At 39.6% G+C, this 17,359-nt stretch overlaps 1 protein-coding gene across 3 annotated transcripts in view; it reads right to left on the bottom strand.

The window, feature by feature from the left end:
* Positions 1-13,716: 13,716 nt before the first annotated feature.
* The window catches only part of RHOT1 (ras homolog family member T1), a 1,470,459-nt gene continuing 1,466,816 nt past the window's right edge, over positions 13,717-17,359 (bottom strand). For all 3 annotated transcript variants that reach the window (XM_044068049.1, XM_044068050.1, XM_044068051.1), the window contains one exon: positions 13,717-14,741. In XM_044068049.1, coding sequence (XP_043923984.1) covers positions 14,624-14,741 — 118 coding nt within the window. In that variant the 3' untranslated portion in view covers positions 13,717-14,623. The remainder of the gene's footprint in view (positions 14,742-17,359) is intronic.

Raw genomic sequence — 17,359 nt, 5'->3', positions numbered from 1 at the left:
CAATGCAGAGAACTGATAGTGAGAAGTCCCAGCTCGAAAACGCAGATACTTCCTGCAACTGAGTCTGATAGGAACATGAAGGTAAGCCTCCTTGAGATCCAAAGTTACCATCCAATGATCTTTGCCCAGCAGAGGTAAAAGCTGCTGCAACGTCAACATTTTGAACTTGGGAATGTCCAGATAAGTGTTGAGGATAGATAAATCCAAAATTGGTCTCCACGTGTTCCCCTTCTTTGGTACTAGGAACAGGCGAGAATAAAATCCTAGGCCCACTTCTGGCAGAGGGACCGGCTGTATGGCCCCTAGTTGGAGCAACAGAGAAACCTGTTTGTGAGCCTCTATTCTTTGTTGAGGAGGAACGTCTGGCATGCCTTTGAAAGGAGGCAAGGTATGGAAATAAAACCTGTAGCCGTGGTGTATGATATCCAATACCCATCTGTCCTGGGTAATTAAACGCCAATTTTCTTTGAAAAGTGCCAACCTTCCTCCCAAAGGTGCTGCCAGACGAGCAGGCTCTGGCAGCTGAAAAGGTAGGTCATTGGGTCTGCTTACGAAAGGACTGACCCCTGCCCTCACCCGAAGCCTGTGCAGGAGAACTCCCTGTTCTAGGCCTGAAAGAGCCCTGAGCTCTGCCCTTACCACGTCTAGATCTACCCCTAGACTGGGAATCATAAGAAGGATACGTCCACCCCTTAGTAGGCCAATTTCTACTAAACTTTGGAGGCTGGACCTGCAAAAAATCTTTAACAGTCTGCATAGACTTAGCCTTGTCTTCCATTTTCTTCAAGACTGACTCAACAGGAGGACCAAACAACACGTCAGATTGTAAAGGAGCATCTAAAATCCTTGTTTTAACATGTTCAGACAAATTCTGATCCCTCAGCCAGGCGTGCCTGCGAAGAACAGTCCCAGTGGCAGCCACCCTAGACGAGGCCTGTACAGCATCAAAACCACATTGCAAAGAATGCTTACCCACCTGTTCAGAAACATGTACTAAATCTTGCAACTCTTTACAATCAATACCTACTGCCAGAGCAACAACCTTAGACTTCAATTGTGAAAGGAGATAGTTTTGGTATTGCAACATATGAAACTGGCAATTCAGAGCCCTCATAGCAAGAGTGGAAGAAGTATAAACTTTCTTTCCCCATCTATCCAAGGCCCTAGCCTCCTTGTCTGTAGGAACCGGATTCTTAACAACAGAAGCCTTAACACCCTTAGGCCCCTGGCTAACAGTTTCTGGGTCTGCCCTAGGACTCTTAAAAAGATACTTATGAACTTCAGGCACCCTGTAATACCTATCCGGCTTAACAGGAGCAGGAGGCAAAGAATCAGGATTAAGAGAAGCCTCTGTAAAAACATCTTCCACTACATCCAAAACAGGAGGAATAGCCAAAGGCCTATGCAGGGGTAAAAACAGAAATTCCCTAAGCCGTTTCCTGGAATCAGAGAAGTCCTGACCCTCCCACTTAAAATGCTCCCTCATGGAATGAAGAGTTTCTGAAAAGAAAAATCCTCAGGAGGAGTAGCAGAAGGAGTAGAATCATCCACATCAGAATCAGAATAAGGAGAGTACTCCTGCAAGTCTTCAGCCGAAGACTCTGAAACATCTGAAGCTTGCTCAAAACCCCCCAGCTCAGGCTCTACCCTAGGTCTCTTTGCAGGAGGGGGCATAGAACCCCTAATCAAAGTAATCAAATCTTCTGCCATTTTAAGCATATGCTTCTTGGGCATAGTACCTGAAGAGCTAGGGGTAACACCAACTGAAGCTAAACCTGGCCTGCCCCTGGGAGAAGCCTTAGAAACAGAAGGAGAGGGCCTAGCCACCTTAGGAAGGGAGGGGAGTATAGTAACCTGAGAAGCCCCCTCAGCCTGACTTGCCTCCTGAGAGGCCACATCTTGCAATAATAAGGTCTCACTCTGGGAACACAAAGAAACCTCCGGTGGAGCCACCGGCTCCACCGACACCTCTAAAGAACCGGCGTCCGGTACAGACGGTTCTTCTAGCCTAGGCTTAACTGCCTTGTCCTTGCGCTTCTTGAGAAGCGGCGCGGAGCATCCGACGGCATTTTATAATTACACCGCTTCCCAAAGACTAACCTTGCACAATCCAACCTTCTCTTTATAGTGCGTTTATTAAATCTAGCACAAGAGCGGCAGCCAACAACGTCGTGCTCAGGCCCTAAGCAAGGAATACACAAAGTATGATAATCTCTATGCGGTATCTGTTTCCCACAAGAAACGCAATTATTAACTTTTTCTGACATCCGTAAATGACTGAGGCAAGAAAAACTAAAATATTCTAACGGGTACTTAGCCAACTTTGAACTCGGTCTGAAACTTCTAATCGAAAAATCTCAGAACACCAACCGGCACTTGCAATGCTGCTTCTGCATCGGACCATGCGGCAAAAAAGACTGAGGATATGACGTCGGTCATGCGCATTTGTACCCTGACGTCCTGACGTCAGTTAAATGCGCCCTGACCGACGTCAGCCTTATACTTTGATATTCGGGCCGACCGTGGACAGCGGACTACCCAAGTGTCAGGACTGCAGCAATGTGGGATGAAGAACATCACGCGGTCTAGCCTTAGCAGGGCCTTTAGTGACTGAAGTAGAAGGCCTAATAACCTTTTGTAAGGATGGAACCACAGAAACTTGAGAGGCACCCTCGGCCTGACCTAACTCCTGAGAGGCCAACTCCTGTAAAAGTAAAGGTTCCCCCTGGGATTCAGCCGAGGCCTCGGCTGGATCCACAGATTCAACCGTAGATTCCATAGAACCGGCGTCCGTAACGGACAACTCCTCCGGTTTAGACCTTAAAGATTTATCTTTTCGCTTTTTAGCGGTAGCGGGTGTCGGAGGATCCGACGGCATGTTGTAGTTACACCGCTTACCGAAAACAAGCCTAGCACAGTCTAATCTGCGTTTAATGGTGCGCTTATTAAATCTAGCGCAAAAGCGACACCCGACTACGTCGTGCTCAGGCCCTAAGCAAGGAATACAGAGAGAATGATAGTCCCTATGAGGTATCTGTTTCCCACAAGAAATACAATTATTAACTTTTTCTGACATCCGGATTAACTGAGGCAAGAAAAGACAAAATTTTCTAACGGGTAATTAGCTAACCGTCTTCGGTCTGAAACTCGAAAACTTAAAATTTCAGAACGCCGAACGGCACTTGCAAACGCTGCTTCTGCTTCGGACCACACAGCAAGACTGAGAATATGGCGTCGGTCATGCGCTTAAGTACTACTACGTACTGACGTCAGCTCCGGGCGCCCATGACCGACGCCAGCCTAACCCTTTGGTATTCGGGCCGACCGAGGACAGCGGACTACCCACAGGTTATGACTGCAGCAATGTGAGACGAAGAACATCCGATGGTGTTTCTGTAGCACCGACGTCTTTAGAAGCTAAGTCGTTGGAAGGGCCTGAAGTAAAAGGCTGCATCGGCCTAGTACATTCCGTCAAAATATCCGTAGCGGTCTCGGGTTCCAGATCTGCGGTAGTCAGGGGCTGCGTCGGCGCCTCACTGAGAACCGGAGTACTGGAGACCGGATCAACAGAGGCCTTGGAATCTGGCTTAGGCCTGGGCTGTCGGTCCTTATCCCTGCATTTTTTGTGCACGCCGGTAGTCGATAGCTCCAATAGCATGTTGTAGTTAAATTTTCTACCAAAATAGCGTCGTGCGAAATCAAATCGCCTTTTAATAGTACGCTTATTAAACCTAGCACAAAACCGACAAGAAGTGACGTCGTGATCAGGGCCTAGGCAAGGTATGCAGTAAGAATGAAAATCCTTATGAGGTATTTGCTTCCCATAAGAAATGCAATTGTTAACTTTTTCTGACATCGGTCTGAGGCAAGAAAAGTTTCCCCAATGGGATACTTAGCTTTATAGAAGACTTCGGTCTGAAATTTGAATTCGACAATCTCAGGAGTCGGCCGACCGCCACTTGCGAACTGCTTCTGCATCGGGCACCGCGCGGCAAGAAAGACTGAAGAAAATGGCGTTGGTTGCAATATATATACCCCTGGCGCACTGACGTCAGGGATGAGGCGACAGCAACCGACGTCGGACCAAGACTTTGGAATTCCAGCCAACTGCGGGACCACCTGACGACAGGATAACCCAAGCGTGATGACTGCAGCAGGCTAACACGAACATCTGCAATATCAGTATCTACTGCTCTGGCTGTACCACAAGCTGTGCTGGATAACAGCCACATGGCTACAATGGAAAATCGGTAAAAAGGTAGCCAACTAATCCTCCATGGACTTCCTTGTAATAATGGATATAATATTTTCAATTATAGTTCTATGGACATTGATGAGACTTGGTTTTCATTGTTTTCCAAAGGCTTTAAATTTGTCCCCAGTAAGAAAGCGGACATCACTAAGTTATTGATTGATTTGAAATTATTTTTGAGGAAGAATCTTGAAATTATATTTCAAGGGTATGAATGTGGGAACACTAATAATGAGTTAAGACGTAAAAGCACATTCAACCCACCCCTCCACCCTCAGTTAAAAAATTTTGAACTATTAATGGAAAATAAAATTAGGATGGAATTAACTAAAGATACGGTTGGATATAATATGACAAAAGAAGAGTTTTTACTGCTCAAAAAGTTAAGTACTGATACTTCTATTAGGGTATGTAAGCCAGATAAAGGTGGGGGAACAATTATAATGGACCAAGTGATATATGAAGCAAAGATGATGGAACTCTTGAGTGACGATACAAAATATGTTAGAGCTTCACTCAATGAGGTTAATATTGGCAATAGAAAGGTAGCAATGGTATTATATGATAGGTTGCTAGAAGGGTCTATTGATATACAGACGTATAAGTTTTTAGAGGTGGAAAAACCTATGACCCCCATCATCTTTGTGGTACCTAAGGTTCATAAGAATATCAATGACCTACCTATGAGGCCTATTGTTGCTTCAGCTAACTCTGTGACAGCGCCTATTGCAAAATGGCTTGATAAGAAGTTAAAGGTTATGTCACTATCAGGTAATGCGGTAGTCAAAGACTCATGGTCCCCTATTGGCTAACTTAACACCGGAAGTATTTTTGAAAAAGGTTATGTTTATAACCATTGACATAGTGGACCTGTTTTCTTCCATTCCCTATGTGGAGGGTATGAAGTGGTTTGAGCAAGCCCTCTTGGATTATGGTAAGTTCAACAATAATGACTTTTATTTAATTATGACCTTAATGGATTTGGTGCTTAGTAACAATTTTATTTTTTATGAAGGCGAATTTATTAAGCAGGTGCAAGGTATAGCTATGGGTGCTAGATGTGCCCCAACTTATGTGAATATCATCTTAAGTGCATGGGAAGATAAATACATCATTAATTCCACATTTAAGCACTGTTGGAACTTGTACCAATGCTTTCAAGATATGTGCTTTTTATGGATAGGCTCTGAGGGACAATTTAAATTATTCTTTGAATATATTTCACAGTCAACTGATTTCCTGAAGTTCACGTTCCAGATGAATAAAATAGCCCTTACTTACTTAGATATTTTTGTTGGTAAAGAAGAAAGGGGCTTCTTTTCAAGAATTTTTAGAAAAGATACATTTTCAAATTCATATTTATCTTACTATAGTGCCCACCCCCACTATCATAAGAAGAGTGTGGTGAAAGGACAGTATGTAAGAGCCAGCCGTATGACGTCTAGGGATGGTGATTTTGATGAGGAATGTGCACTACTATACAAGATGTTTAGGGAACGTAATTACCCCTCAGATCTTATTGCTGCGATTTCTGAGGAAGTAAAACAAGGTAGGGCAACCAAATTCAAACCTATTTTAGGTCTAGGTAGTGGATGGTCTGCTAATAAACCACAGAAAAAATCTGAGTTAGATGAAAATTTGATAATTGACTTTAGTGGTCAAGCGGGGAAAATTAGGAATATGTTGGAAGAGGAATGGGCAAGGTTTGATAAATTTTCGGATCTAAGATGCCTATTTCAACAACCATTGAAATGCACCTACAGAAAAGGGAGATGTATAAAATCAATACTAGAGAGCAATAAACAGATGGGTGTGATAAAATCTGGAAAAATTGGCACGAACAAATGTGGTAGATGTTCCCAATGCTCATTTATTTTGGCAAAAAATACAATTTACATCCCCAGTAGGGATTTTCTTATTGAGAGTAAAAGTTTTGCAAATTGTGAAATGATGGGCATTGTTTACATTGCGATATGTAGGATCTGCGAGGCTTTTTATGTCGGTAAATCGGAGAGAAAACTCAAGAACAGAGTTTATGAACATAATTATGAGATTAGGACTAATTGTGTCAAAAATGCATTATATAGACATAAAGTTAGTTGCCCAAAGGCAATATATAATTGTTTTGTGTTGGAAGTGGTAGATAAGGATGTCAGAGGTGGCCCGTGGGAAACATCAATTGAATATAAAGAATTGATTTGGCAAATTATTCTTGAAGCAAATAGACCCCCTGGGCTTAATGACATCATTTCCATTGCACCGGTTTTAAAGATGAGGGCAGCAAAGTTATAATGCCATTATAAGTTTCACTATATTTTCCACACATGGCCCCACATCTTATAATTTGGTAATTTGATTATTTCCATGAGACTTATAAATATTTTTTTACAAGTGTATGAGTTTACTATCACAATGTGTCACTATCAAATTCAATAGATACATAATTTTAGGTCTTTACACCTCATAGTACACTTTGGTGTAAGTAATATAGACTGTATATTATATAATCCCATATTGCGATATTTTTATTTCATAGTAAATGTTATGTATATTTATAAGAAAGTATATTTGTATATACAATATTATGTGTTTTTAATGCAGTTTTGTGTCACTTGCAACACCAGATGGCGCCAGAATACAATATATTTTAATTCTGTATACATTATATATGATGAAATGAAGTTAATAGCTAGAAAGTTTCTATTATTAAAATTATGCAATATGTTCGTTTTTATATATAAATTGGTAAATAGAGTATTTTTAGAAAGTTAAGCATAATATATATTACAAAAATAGTCTGCCATAATAGTATTTGTTTGGAAGAATGTATACCAGGAATCTAAGAGTTAAATATTTTAATTGGATAAATATTTTAATTGATTAATCAATTAATGGCACACTGTGTATATAAGGAGTGGTTTTTGCTTTTAATTTATTTGACTCTGATTTTCTGAAGAACACGAATCGAAAACGTACTTTTACGTGTGGCGTTAAAAGTTGTATTGTCTCCTTGTGGAATAAAAAAGATTGGACTTTTGTAGAGGCTGGACCTGATCTATTTTGAGTTTTGATTCACACTTGAATCCTTTTTTACTTTTTGTGTTTCGTTATGGATTTGGAGGAGGGTGAGCCTGCAACCATACCCACAGTAGGAGCTGACATCAGTGCAGACAGAATGGAAAGGTTATCAGACCAACTAACGCAGCTAATCGAGCTGCTTTCGCAGAGGTACAACCCACTGGTGACGTCATCGTTGGAAGTTCCATGTAACCAGGAAGCTCTCAAACGGAGAGAGAAAGGAGGTGTTGGAGCGGGTTTTAAAGATGTTCTGGCTTCCAGTGGGAGTCCTGGGGATGTAAATATACACCATTTTGGCGATAATGATGTTCCTTTAACCTCTATGAACGCTAACACCTCTCGTTTTGAGGGAGCGCATTCAATTAGAGAGGTAGTCAACACTATGAGACCAGGTGGAGTTTCGTAAGCGAGTCGTTTCCAGGAAGGTGAAGGAAGGAATGGTGCCTGCGTTCGTAAGGAAGGCAAGACCTCAGTGAACTCTAAAAAATAAAACACAGAGGCATAACAAGGATTTAAGTGACGTTTTACATATGAAATTTAATTTCAAAGATAAGAGGGCTTATCCGGTGAGTGCAAGTGACATTAATTCTTCATATAAATCAAATGTTAAAATGTTGGATGAATTTGTGTTTAGATATAAAAATATTGAATTAGAAAACATTTATTTAAAAGAATGTTTGAGTTTGGACATTGTTCCAAAAGGTCTACGTATATTTAAGTATCCAGAGTTAAAGAAGGAGGTGAATTACATAAAGAGTTGTTAGGTATTTTTAATAAGTGTGGATTGAATATTTTAAGAGCCCTTATTAGTGAGAATGAAAGGGAAATGGATTTTTTGAATAGTAAAATTGAAAATTTGAATAATGCCATTATTTCCGATATGCTTTTTACTGTGGAAGATAATCAAAAAAAGTACCATGAGATGTTAGGAGGGATAGAAAAAGGTAATAGAAACATTTACGAAAGAAAATGTAAAAAATTAGAGACATACATGAATATAAGGAAAATATAGCCTATCCTAAACCTAGACCATATAAAGTAAATAATGGTTTTAATGTGGAATATGACCATGACTATGATAGACAAATAGGGAATGAAGGAGTTATTGACAATGATGTTTTTTTGGATGATGAAACAGAATTCCCCCAGTTAAGAAGGTCGGAAAGAATTAAGAATTATCAACAAAATAATGCCTTTCAAAAAAACTTTCAGACAGGGGGGAGGGGGAGGGGTCGCCAAATGGGTTATTACAACCAGAATCGCAACCAGAATTACAGCAGAGAACAAGCACAGTGGTAGAAAGATCTGATAACATAAAGGTAGATGGCCATGTGTGGAATTATAATGGATATAATATTTTCAATTATAGTTCTATGGACATTGATGAGACCTGGTTTTCATTGTTTTCCAAAGGCTTTAAATTTGTCCCCAATAAGAAAGCGGACATCACTAAGTTATTGATTGATTTGAAATTATTTTTGAGGAAGAAGAATCTTGAAATTATATTTCAAGGGTATGAATGTGAGAACACTAATAATGAGTTAAGACGTAAAAGCACATTCAACCCACCCCTCCACCCTCAGTTAAAAAATTGTGAACTATTAATGGAAAATAAAATTAGGATGGAATTAACTAAAGATAGGGTTGGATATAATATGACAAAAGAAGAGTTTTTATTGCTCAAAAAGTTAAGTACTGATACTTCTATTAGGGTATGTAAGCCAGATACAGGTGGGGGAACAATTATAATGGACCAAGTGATATATGAAGCAAAGATGATGGAACTCTTGAGTGACGATACAAAATATGTTAGAGCTTCACTCAATGAGGTTAATATTGGCAATAGAAAGGTAGCAATAGTATTATATGATATGTTGCTAGAAGGGTCTATTGATATACAGACGTATACGTTTTTAGAGGTGGAAAAACCTATGACCCCCATCATCTTCGGGGTACCTAAGGTTCATAAGAATATCAATGACCCACCTATTGTTGCTTCAGCTAACTCTGTGACAGCGCCTATTGCAAAATGGCTTGATAAGAAGTTAAAGGTTATGTCACTATCAGGTAATGCGGTAGTCAAAGACTCATGGTCCCTACTGGCTAACTTAACACCGGAATTATTTTCGAAAGAGGTTATGTTTATAACCATTGACATAGTGGACCTGTTTTCTTCCATTCCCTATGTGGAGGGTATGAAGTGGTTTGAGCAAGCCCTCTGGGATTATGGTAAGTTCAACAATAATGACTTTTATTTAATTATGACCTTAATGGATTTGGTGCTTAGTAACAATTTTATTTTTTATGAAGGCGAATTTATTAAGCAGGTGCAAGGTATAGCTATGGGTGCTAGATGTGCCCCAACTTATGCGAATATCATCTTAAGTGCATGGGAAGATAAATACATCATTAATTCCCCCATTTAAGCACTGTTGGAACTTGTACCAACGCTTTCTAGATGATATGTGCTTTTTATGGATAGGCTCTGAGGGACAATTTAAATTATTCTTTGAATATATTTCACAGTCAACTGATTTCCTGAAGTTCACGTTCCAGATGAATAAAATAGCCCTTACTTACTTAGATATTTTTGTTGGTAAAGAAGAAAGGGGCTTCTTTTCAAGAATTTTTAGAAAAGATAAATTTTCAAATTCATATTTATCTTACTATAGTGCCCACCCCCACTATCAGAAGAAGAGTGTGGTGAAAGGACAGTATGTAAGAGCCAGCCGTATGACGTCTAGGGATGGTGATTTTGATGAGGAATGTGCACTACTATACAAGATGTTTAGGGAACGTAATTACCCCTCAGATCTTATTGCTGCGATTTCTGAGGAAGTAAAACAAGGTAGGGCAACCAAATTCAAACCTATTTTAGGTCTAGGTACTGGATGGTCTGCTAATAAACCACAGAAAAAAAACTGAGTTAGATGGAAATTTGATAATTGACTTTAGTGGTCAAGCGGGGAAAATTAGGAATATGTTGGAAGAGGAATGGGCAAGGTTTGATAAATTTTCGGATCTAAGATGCCTATTTCAACAACCATTGAAATGCACCTACAGAAAAGGGAGATGTATAAAATCAATACTAGAGAGTAATAAACAGATGGGTGTGATAAAATCTGGAAAAATTGGCACGAACAAATGTGGTAGATGTTCCCAATGCTCATTTATTTTGGCAAAAAATACAATTTACATCCCCAGTAGGGATTTTCTTATTGAGAGTACAAGTTTTGCAAATTGTGAAACGATGGGCATTGTTTACATTGTGATATGTAGGATCTGCGAGGCTTTTTATGTCGGTAAATCGGAGAGAAAACTCAAGAACAGAGTTTATGAACATAATTATGAGATTAGGACTAATTGTGTCAAAAATGCATTATATAGACATAAAGTTAGTTGCCCAAAGGCAATATATAATTTTTTTGTGCTGGAAGTGGTAGATAAGGATGTCAGAGGTGGCCCGTGGGAAACATCAATTGAATATAAAGAATTGATTTGGCAAATTATTCTTGAAGCAAATAGACCCCCTGGGCTTAATGACATCATTTCCATTGCACCGGTTTTGAAGTTGAGGGCAGCAAAGTTACTATATTTTCCACACATGGCCCCACATCTTATAATTTGGTAATTTGATTATTTCCATATGACTTATAAATATTTTCTTACAAGTGTATGAGTTTACTATCACAATGTGTCACTATCAAATTCAATAGATACATAATTTTAGGTCTTTACACCTCATAGTACACTTTGGTGCAAGTAATATAGACTGTATATTATATAATCCCATATTGCGATATTTTTATTTCATAGTAAATGTTATGTATATTTATAAGAAAGTATATTTGTATATACAATATTATTATGTTTTTAACGCAGTTGTGTCACTTACAACACCAGATGGCGCCAGAATACAATATATTTTAATTCTGTATACATTATATATGATGAAATGAAGTTAATAGCTAGAAAGTTTATATTATTAAAATTATGCAATATGTTCGTTTTTATATATAAATTGGTAAATAATACAGAGTATTTTTAGAAAGTTAAGCATAATATATATTACAAAAATAGTCTGCCATAATAGTATTTGTTTGGAAGAATGTATACCAGGAATCTAAGAGTTAAATATTTTAATTGATTAATCAATTAATGGCACACTGTGTATATAAGGAGTGGTTTTTGCTTTTAATTTATTTGACTCTGATTTTCTGAAGAAGAACACGAATCGAAAACGTACTTTTACGTGTGGCGTTAAAAGTTGTATTGTCTCCTTGTGGAATAAAAAAGATTGGACTTTTGTAGAGACTGGACCTGATTTCCTTCAAGTGTGTACATCTATTTTGAGTTTTGATTCACACTTGAATCCTTTTTTTACTTTTTCTGACATCGGTCTGAGGCAAGAAAAGTTTCCCCAACGGGGTACTTAGCTTTATAGAAGACTTCGGTCTGAAATTCGAATTCGACAATCTCAGGAGTCGGCCGACCGTCACTTGCGAACTGCTTCTGCTTCGGGCACTGCGCGGCAAGAAAGACTGAAGAAAATGGTGTCGGTTGCAATATATATACCCCTGGCGCACGGACGTCAGGGATGAGGCGACAGCAACCGACGTCGGACCAAGACTTTGGAATTCCAGCCGACTGCGGGACCGCCTGACGACAGGATAACCCAAGTGTGATGACTGCAGCAGGCTAACACGATGAACATCTGCAATATCAGTATCTACTGCTCTGGCTGTACCACAAGCTGTGCTGGATAACAGCCACATGGCTACAATGGAAAATCGGTAAAAAGGTAGCCAACTAATCCTCCATGGACTTCCTTGTGTCAAGTGACATCTTGGTTGCTACAGACTGGGCAACCTCATTAATAAAACCTCTGTAGCCTTCTTAGGTGTTCCATGTAATTCAGCATATGAAGGGCAAAGTTGGCTGAAGCATGTGTGTACTTCCCAAATCTATCCAACATTCTGAATTCTCTATTTGGGAGATGGAGAGAAGCACTCTTCAAGAGTTACTTCTTGGTGACTGTAGCTACAACAATGGCATCAACCTCAGGGCCCCTTGCTCCAACGTGTCCTATTTTTAGGTGGAACTAAGATCTTGTCTGGATTTCTGTGAATAGGCTCCACATCAAGCTCTTTCCATGCCTTCCTAGAAACCAAACCAATGAATGCTTCTAGAGAGGGTACCACCAAGGTCAAGGATGGGTCTGCACCAAAGGCCTGAAGGAAAAATGACTCCTCAGGGGAAGGGGCTTTGGTAGTCCAACCTCTCCTATGTTTCAACTTCAGAAGGTTGTCAAAAGCAGAACAATGACAGGGAGATTTTAGGAAATCTTCCCCCTCATCAAGATCATTATTCTCATTTAACGATTCCTCGGGGAGGCAAGGTGCTTCCTGTTGCACACGTTTCTTGTAATCTTTGGGGGCAGGGACTCTGGGGGAGATAAGGAAACATCAGTGGAACACCAGATCAGGGGCTGCGCTCAAGGCCTTGAGATTCTCCCTGAACAATTTGCAGAGACACAGAGATAGCAGGAAAACTGGAAGATCGGGCTGGATCTGACGGAGTGTTGCTACCCTACCCCTGAATGGAATAGGATCCTCTCTATGATCTCAAAGGCTGAAGTTGGATGACTAGGGAAGGACCAAGGGGGAACCTATTTGGGGTCTATGTTAGAATCGCGAACGTTCACAATGTTGAATCTGACACTGTCGACACGTAAACTGCGAAACCACATAACATTGAAGAAGTAAATGGAAATCTCCGTAAGGGGAGATTTCCATTTACTTCAATGTAGTGCGGTCTTGGAGTTGGAATATTTAAGTAGCAGGGGGTCTGGGGGGTGCTTGCCCCCCTGCTTAAAGCAAGTAGTTCTGTTTTTTTACTTTTTTTCATGTTTTTATTAGGTATTTGATGATGCTAGACTTCGACGATATGGTGTCGATCATATCGTATTAGAAGTTCAATAACTTTGAGTATCTAATATAGACCCACCTATGGGCACTGTGATGCAAGGGTAACCAAATTACTGGCAGAAAGCCCTTGCAAAAAGACGTGCCGACTTTGTACAGAAGGCATCCCAGTTAAAATCCAAACTGCAAAACCAAGCATGGTGAGAAAGCACTTCCATCACACCACTACGCCTCCCAATTAAAATAGGCATCACATATTTAATCATAATCAGCTCAGACCAACTTACCTGTGGGTGCAACTCTGGTGAATTCAGTCTCCCTTACCTGATTTGCGAAAATAAAATTCATTTTCTAACAAAGATGCTGAGCAGCATTTCTAACATAAGCTTGCTTTACCTTCTGCAAGCAGCACAAACTACTAGAAAAATGCATCACTACTCAACAACAGAAAATGGTTACATATTAAAAACATAATGCAGCACACATTTATTTCTTAGAAAGGCAGTAGATGACAAGGCTATAAGGCAGACTGCAATCTCTAAATGCACAGAAAAGGAAATGGTACACCATTATTGCTAAAAGAGTGCAAAACATACTGTGTTGGGGTGGTGAGCCAGTACTATCTAATCAGTAACAACTGTGCACAACAGATTTTTAAAATAGTTCAGCAGTGGGCAATTTGAGTATGAAACAAGGAAATTAAAATGCAGTGCAAATGTTTACAGTATTTAACCAAATATCCAATAAAACAGTGTAACAATATGTAACAAAAACATTCTACTTTATGCTTTTCTTGAATTACAGTTGAAAGATTTCTGTATAAATAAAATAAGACAAATGCTGCAACCTGAACATCCCAAATGTGTGCATTGTACCCTGCTTTACTAAGCAGAGAGAGTTAAAACACCAAAAGGCAAGGGTGGATTATAAATAATAAATAAATTACATCCATGAGCGAATTCAATCCTATTCTGATAATTCTGACCATCCACAAACTCCTGACATGAAAATGTGCAGCAGCAGTCAATGCATTTTTTTACTAACCTCACAATTCAAGGCAACTGTAAGTGCCTTGATATGTACATTATATACAATATAGTGTCCATTTTGGCTTGAAGGTTGGCAGCTTTAGATACTTTGTCAAAGTTTGATGGCTGTTATGCAACACTGAATATATAAAAACCACCAGAGTTTTCTTTCAGTTTTCAACATAATACAAAGAACTTGTGACAGAACCAAATGGATTCCATTACATGTCAAATATTTTTAAATAAAAATGTAGAATGCTCCTTGCAGACTTGAACACATTCCAAATGTACATGAAAGATGCTCTAGGGTTTTCTTGGACAACAGGCTGCTTTTTCTCTTATCATCGCTGCTTCAGTAATGCCTTGTACATTGCAAATCCCAGGACTGCAAAAACTGTTGCACCAAAGCTTGCACGGATCCAAAAACTAGAGCTCTTCAGGTCAGCCTGAGTCATGTGCCTATTGGGGAGGAAATGTTTGCAACACAAGTTAGAACATTATCCAATGCGCTCAAACAGTCATACCCCAAAGCATTACTCTTACTAGAAAAATGTGTAGGGTCACTGCTCTCCTAACTTCAAATGCTTTGCTCGTTTCCCTACACCGAAAAACAACTTTCCTGAATTATTTCTACATTCCAACATACCGCAATATATGCTGCCACCAAAAGATTGTGTTAATGCAGCCAAGTAGTCAGAAATACATGAGATTTGAAGGCAGCAGACTATAATCAAATATGAACATGTTGAAAAAACTTGATACAAAATTAGAAAATTGAAATTACAGAATGCACACTGAGAAATCAATGCATATTCAGACCCAGATAACCAGAGTTCAATTTGCAGCTCAGTTGACAGAAGAGGCAACCATGTTTGCGTAGGAGTGAGTGATAAATGTCAGCTCACCTATTCTGGGGGGGCTGGTAGCCTAGTGGCTGTTTCACTGCATGACAGCAGAGGCTTGCTATCAAAACAGCTTAACTGGAGATATGAGCTTGGCTTACCAAGACAGTGAAGGCATCCCTCATAACATGGATGGGAGCATGCAAATGCAGGATGAGGGCACAGCAGATTCTCGCTGTGACGTGGGTGCCCACAACAGCCACCAATGGATAGGGTGTTTGGACTAAGAATCCCCTCCCCCACAATAGCCATCTAATCATGGCCTCTGCAATCAGCTGTTGCCTTAAGGGAACAGGAGGGCCAATTGACCACATATGTCTGAATAGCCACCAGGAGGACAAAAACATAAAATAAAGCGTGCTTAAAGAAAAATCATTTATATTAAGTCTACTTTACTCTCATGCTGCCAACCCGTAGAGATGCTCCCATTTAATTCAAAAAGTGTCCACGAGGGAAAAAAATAATTACTGAATTTCAAAAGTTTTTTATGTATTTTGAAAATAAACAGCAAAATTAATCTTAATATAGGGTTGTGAAAGTCCAAATTCTAACCTGAAAGTGAAACACTTAAATGCATTACCTGTAATTTCTAGTCATGTCAGCAAATTATTTCTACTGATTAATAAAAGAAAACTGCTAACACGTCTTAGCAGGCCAGAAGCTGGGGGGGGGGGGGGGGGTGTCACAGTTTGCATTCTGATGCCCACTTAATCACAATGACAATAAGATAAACTATACATAAAATTGCTAGCAAGGTAGTGAAGCATGTAGATGCAGCAGTAGCAAAATAGGATGGATTAAATATGATAAACATTAAAAGAAAAAATACACTACGCCACACATGACATGATCAGAGATGGCTACACTAATAAGGAACAAGTATAAGCAGCACTTTGTATTCATCAGTGTGGATGCTCGCTTAAGAAATGGTTAGCAACAATCAACCAAGTTTCAGTATGACAGCTCACTAAGCCAGGAGAATGAGTCCGTACATTCTACTGGGAATCAAGCCCCTGTCATACTGGAAGATGTTCAAATGCACTCCGATTGTCTAAATGAAATGCTTGCCTCAACTAAATCTCCTACTTGCACCATCAACAAAAATTCCCTCTAAACTCAAGCCATACAAGCTGAGTTACCTATAAACTATCCTTCTATATTAACAGGCAGCTGGCATGCATGCAACTGCTCAATTCCTGTGCTCCTTCATCTTCAAACCAGTACAAATGAACCACTGTGAGAAACTCAAACTCTTCCTTGTCCTCTGCACGTGTACATAGCAGTCCCTTGTTCCCAAAACCACCCTTCACCATCCCTTTTTACAAATTCAACAGGCAACAAAGCTTGCCTTCTTTAAGGTTAAAGTATCTGCAACTGAATCCACTAGCAGAAAATACAGCAGTTTACCCTAACTACTAAATGAAGAAAATGCATCTCAAAAAACACAAATGCCACATACATTTCCCCATTTCTTACTCCACATCAGATCTGTATTCTCTATTAAGACAATACAGCCTCTTCCTTCCTTATCATTATTCACCCAAAAATGCATATTCCTGACACTCTCTCTTTCAGCAATTCTTTACCTTTCCTTTGAACAATGGCGCTGTACCTTGTACTCTCAAATTCTTGCCCTCTTTATTCCTGCAAATACCATTTGAGCAACAGTACGATACACCACAGAGAAGACAAATACATTTTATAAGATAGACGGCAACTGCATAAGTGTTTTCTCACAGCTTGTAAAGCAATGAGCCTCAATGTTTGCTTTAAATTACTAGTCAGACTTAACTGAAAAGTCAGATGCTGTTTCCCTACATCAATATGCACATCACTGCACACCCATATTCCATTTACAAATGGAAAAGTGCGTTTCTTTGTGTAACTGCTGTACTTACTAGTAAGAATGGACAGCTGTGTAAGAACTCACCATAACAGTTGATCACTGCTGCAGTACAGTTCATTACATATGGGAATCAGTTATAGGCTTATGTCCACCAAGCAACACCATCTCCAACTCCCAGCTCTGTTTACACAGGGGCACAGGCTCAAGTCCTCCCCATATACACACACACACGTCAGCATCTTGGAAGTAAAAGGACACCTATCCGCAATATACCGTGTTCACATCTGCCAACAAGCCATACTCAGACCACCAGTTTTCCAGAGTACTGA

Source organism: Protopterus annectens, chromosome 4.part0 (assembly GCF_019279795.1).
Source record: "Protopterus annectens isolate FY-2018-M chromosome 4.part0, PAN1.0, whole genome shotgun sequence".
Taxonomy (NCBI): Eukaryota; Metazoa; Chordata; order Ceratodontiformes; family Protopteridae; genus Protopterus; species Protopterus annectens.
Note: the sequence above shows the minus strand (reverse complement) of the source record. Positions and strands in the feature narration are given on the sequence as shown.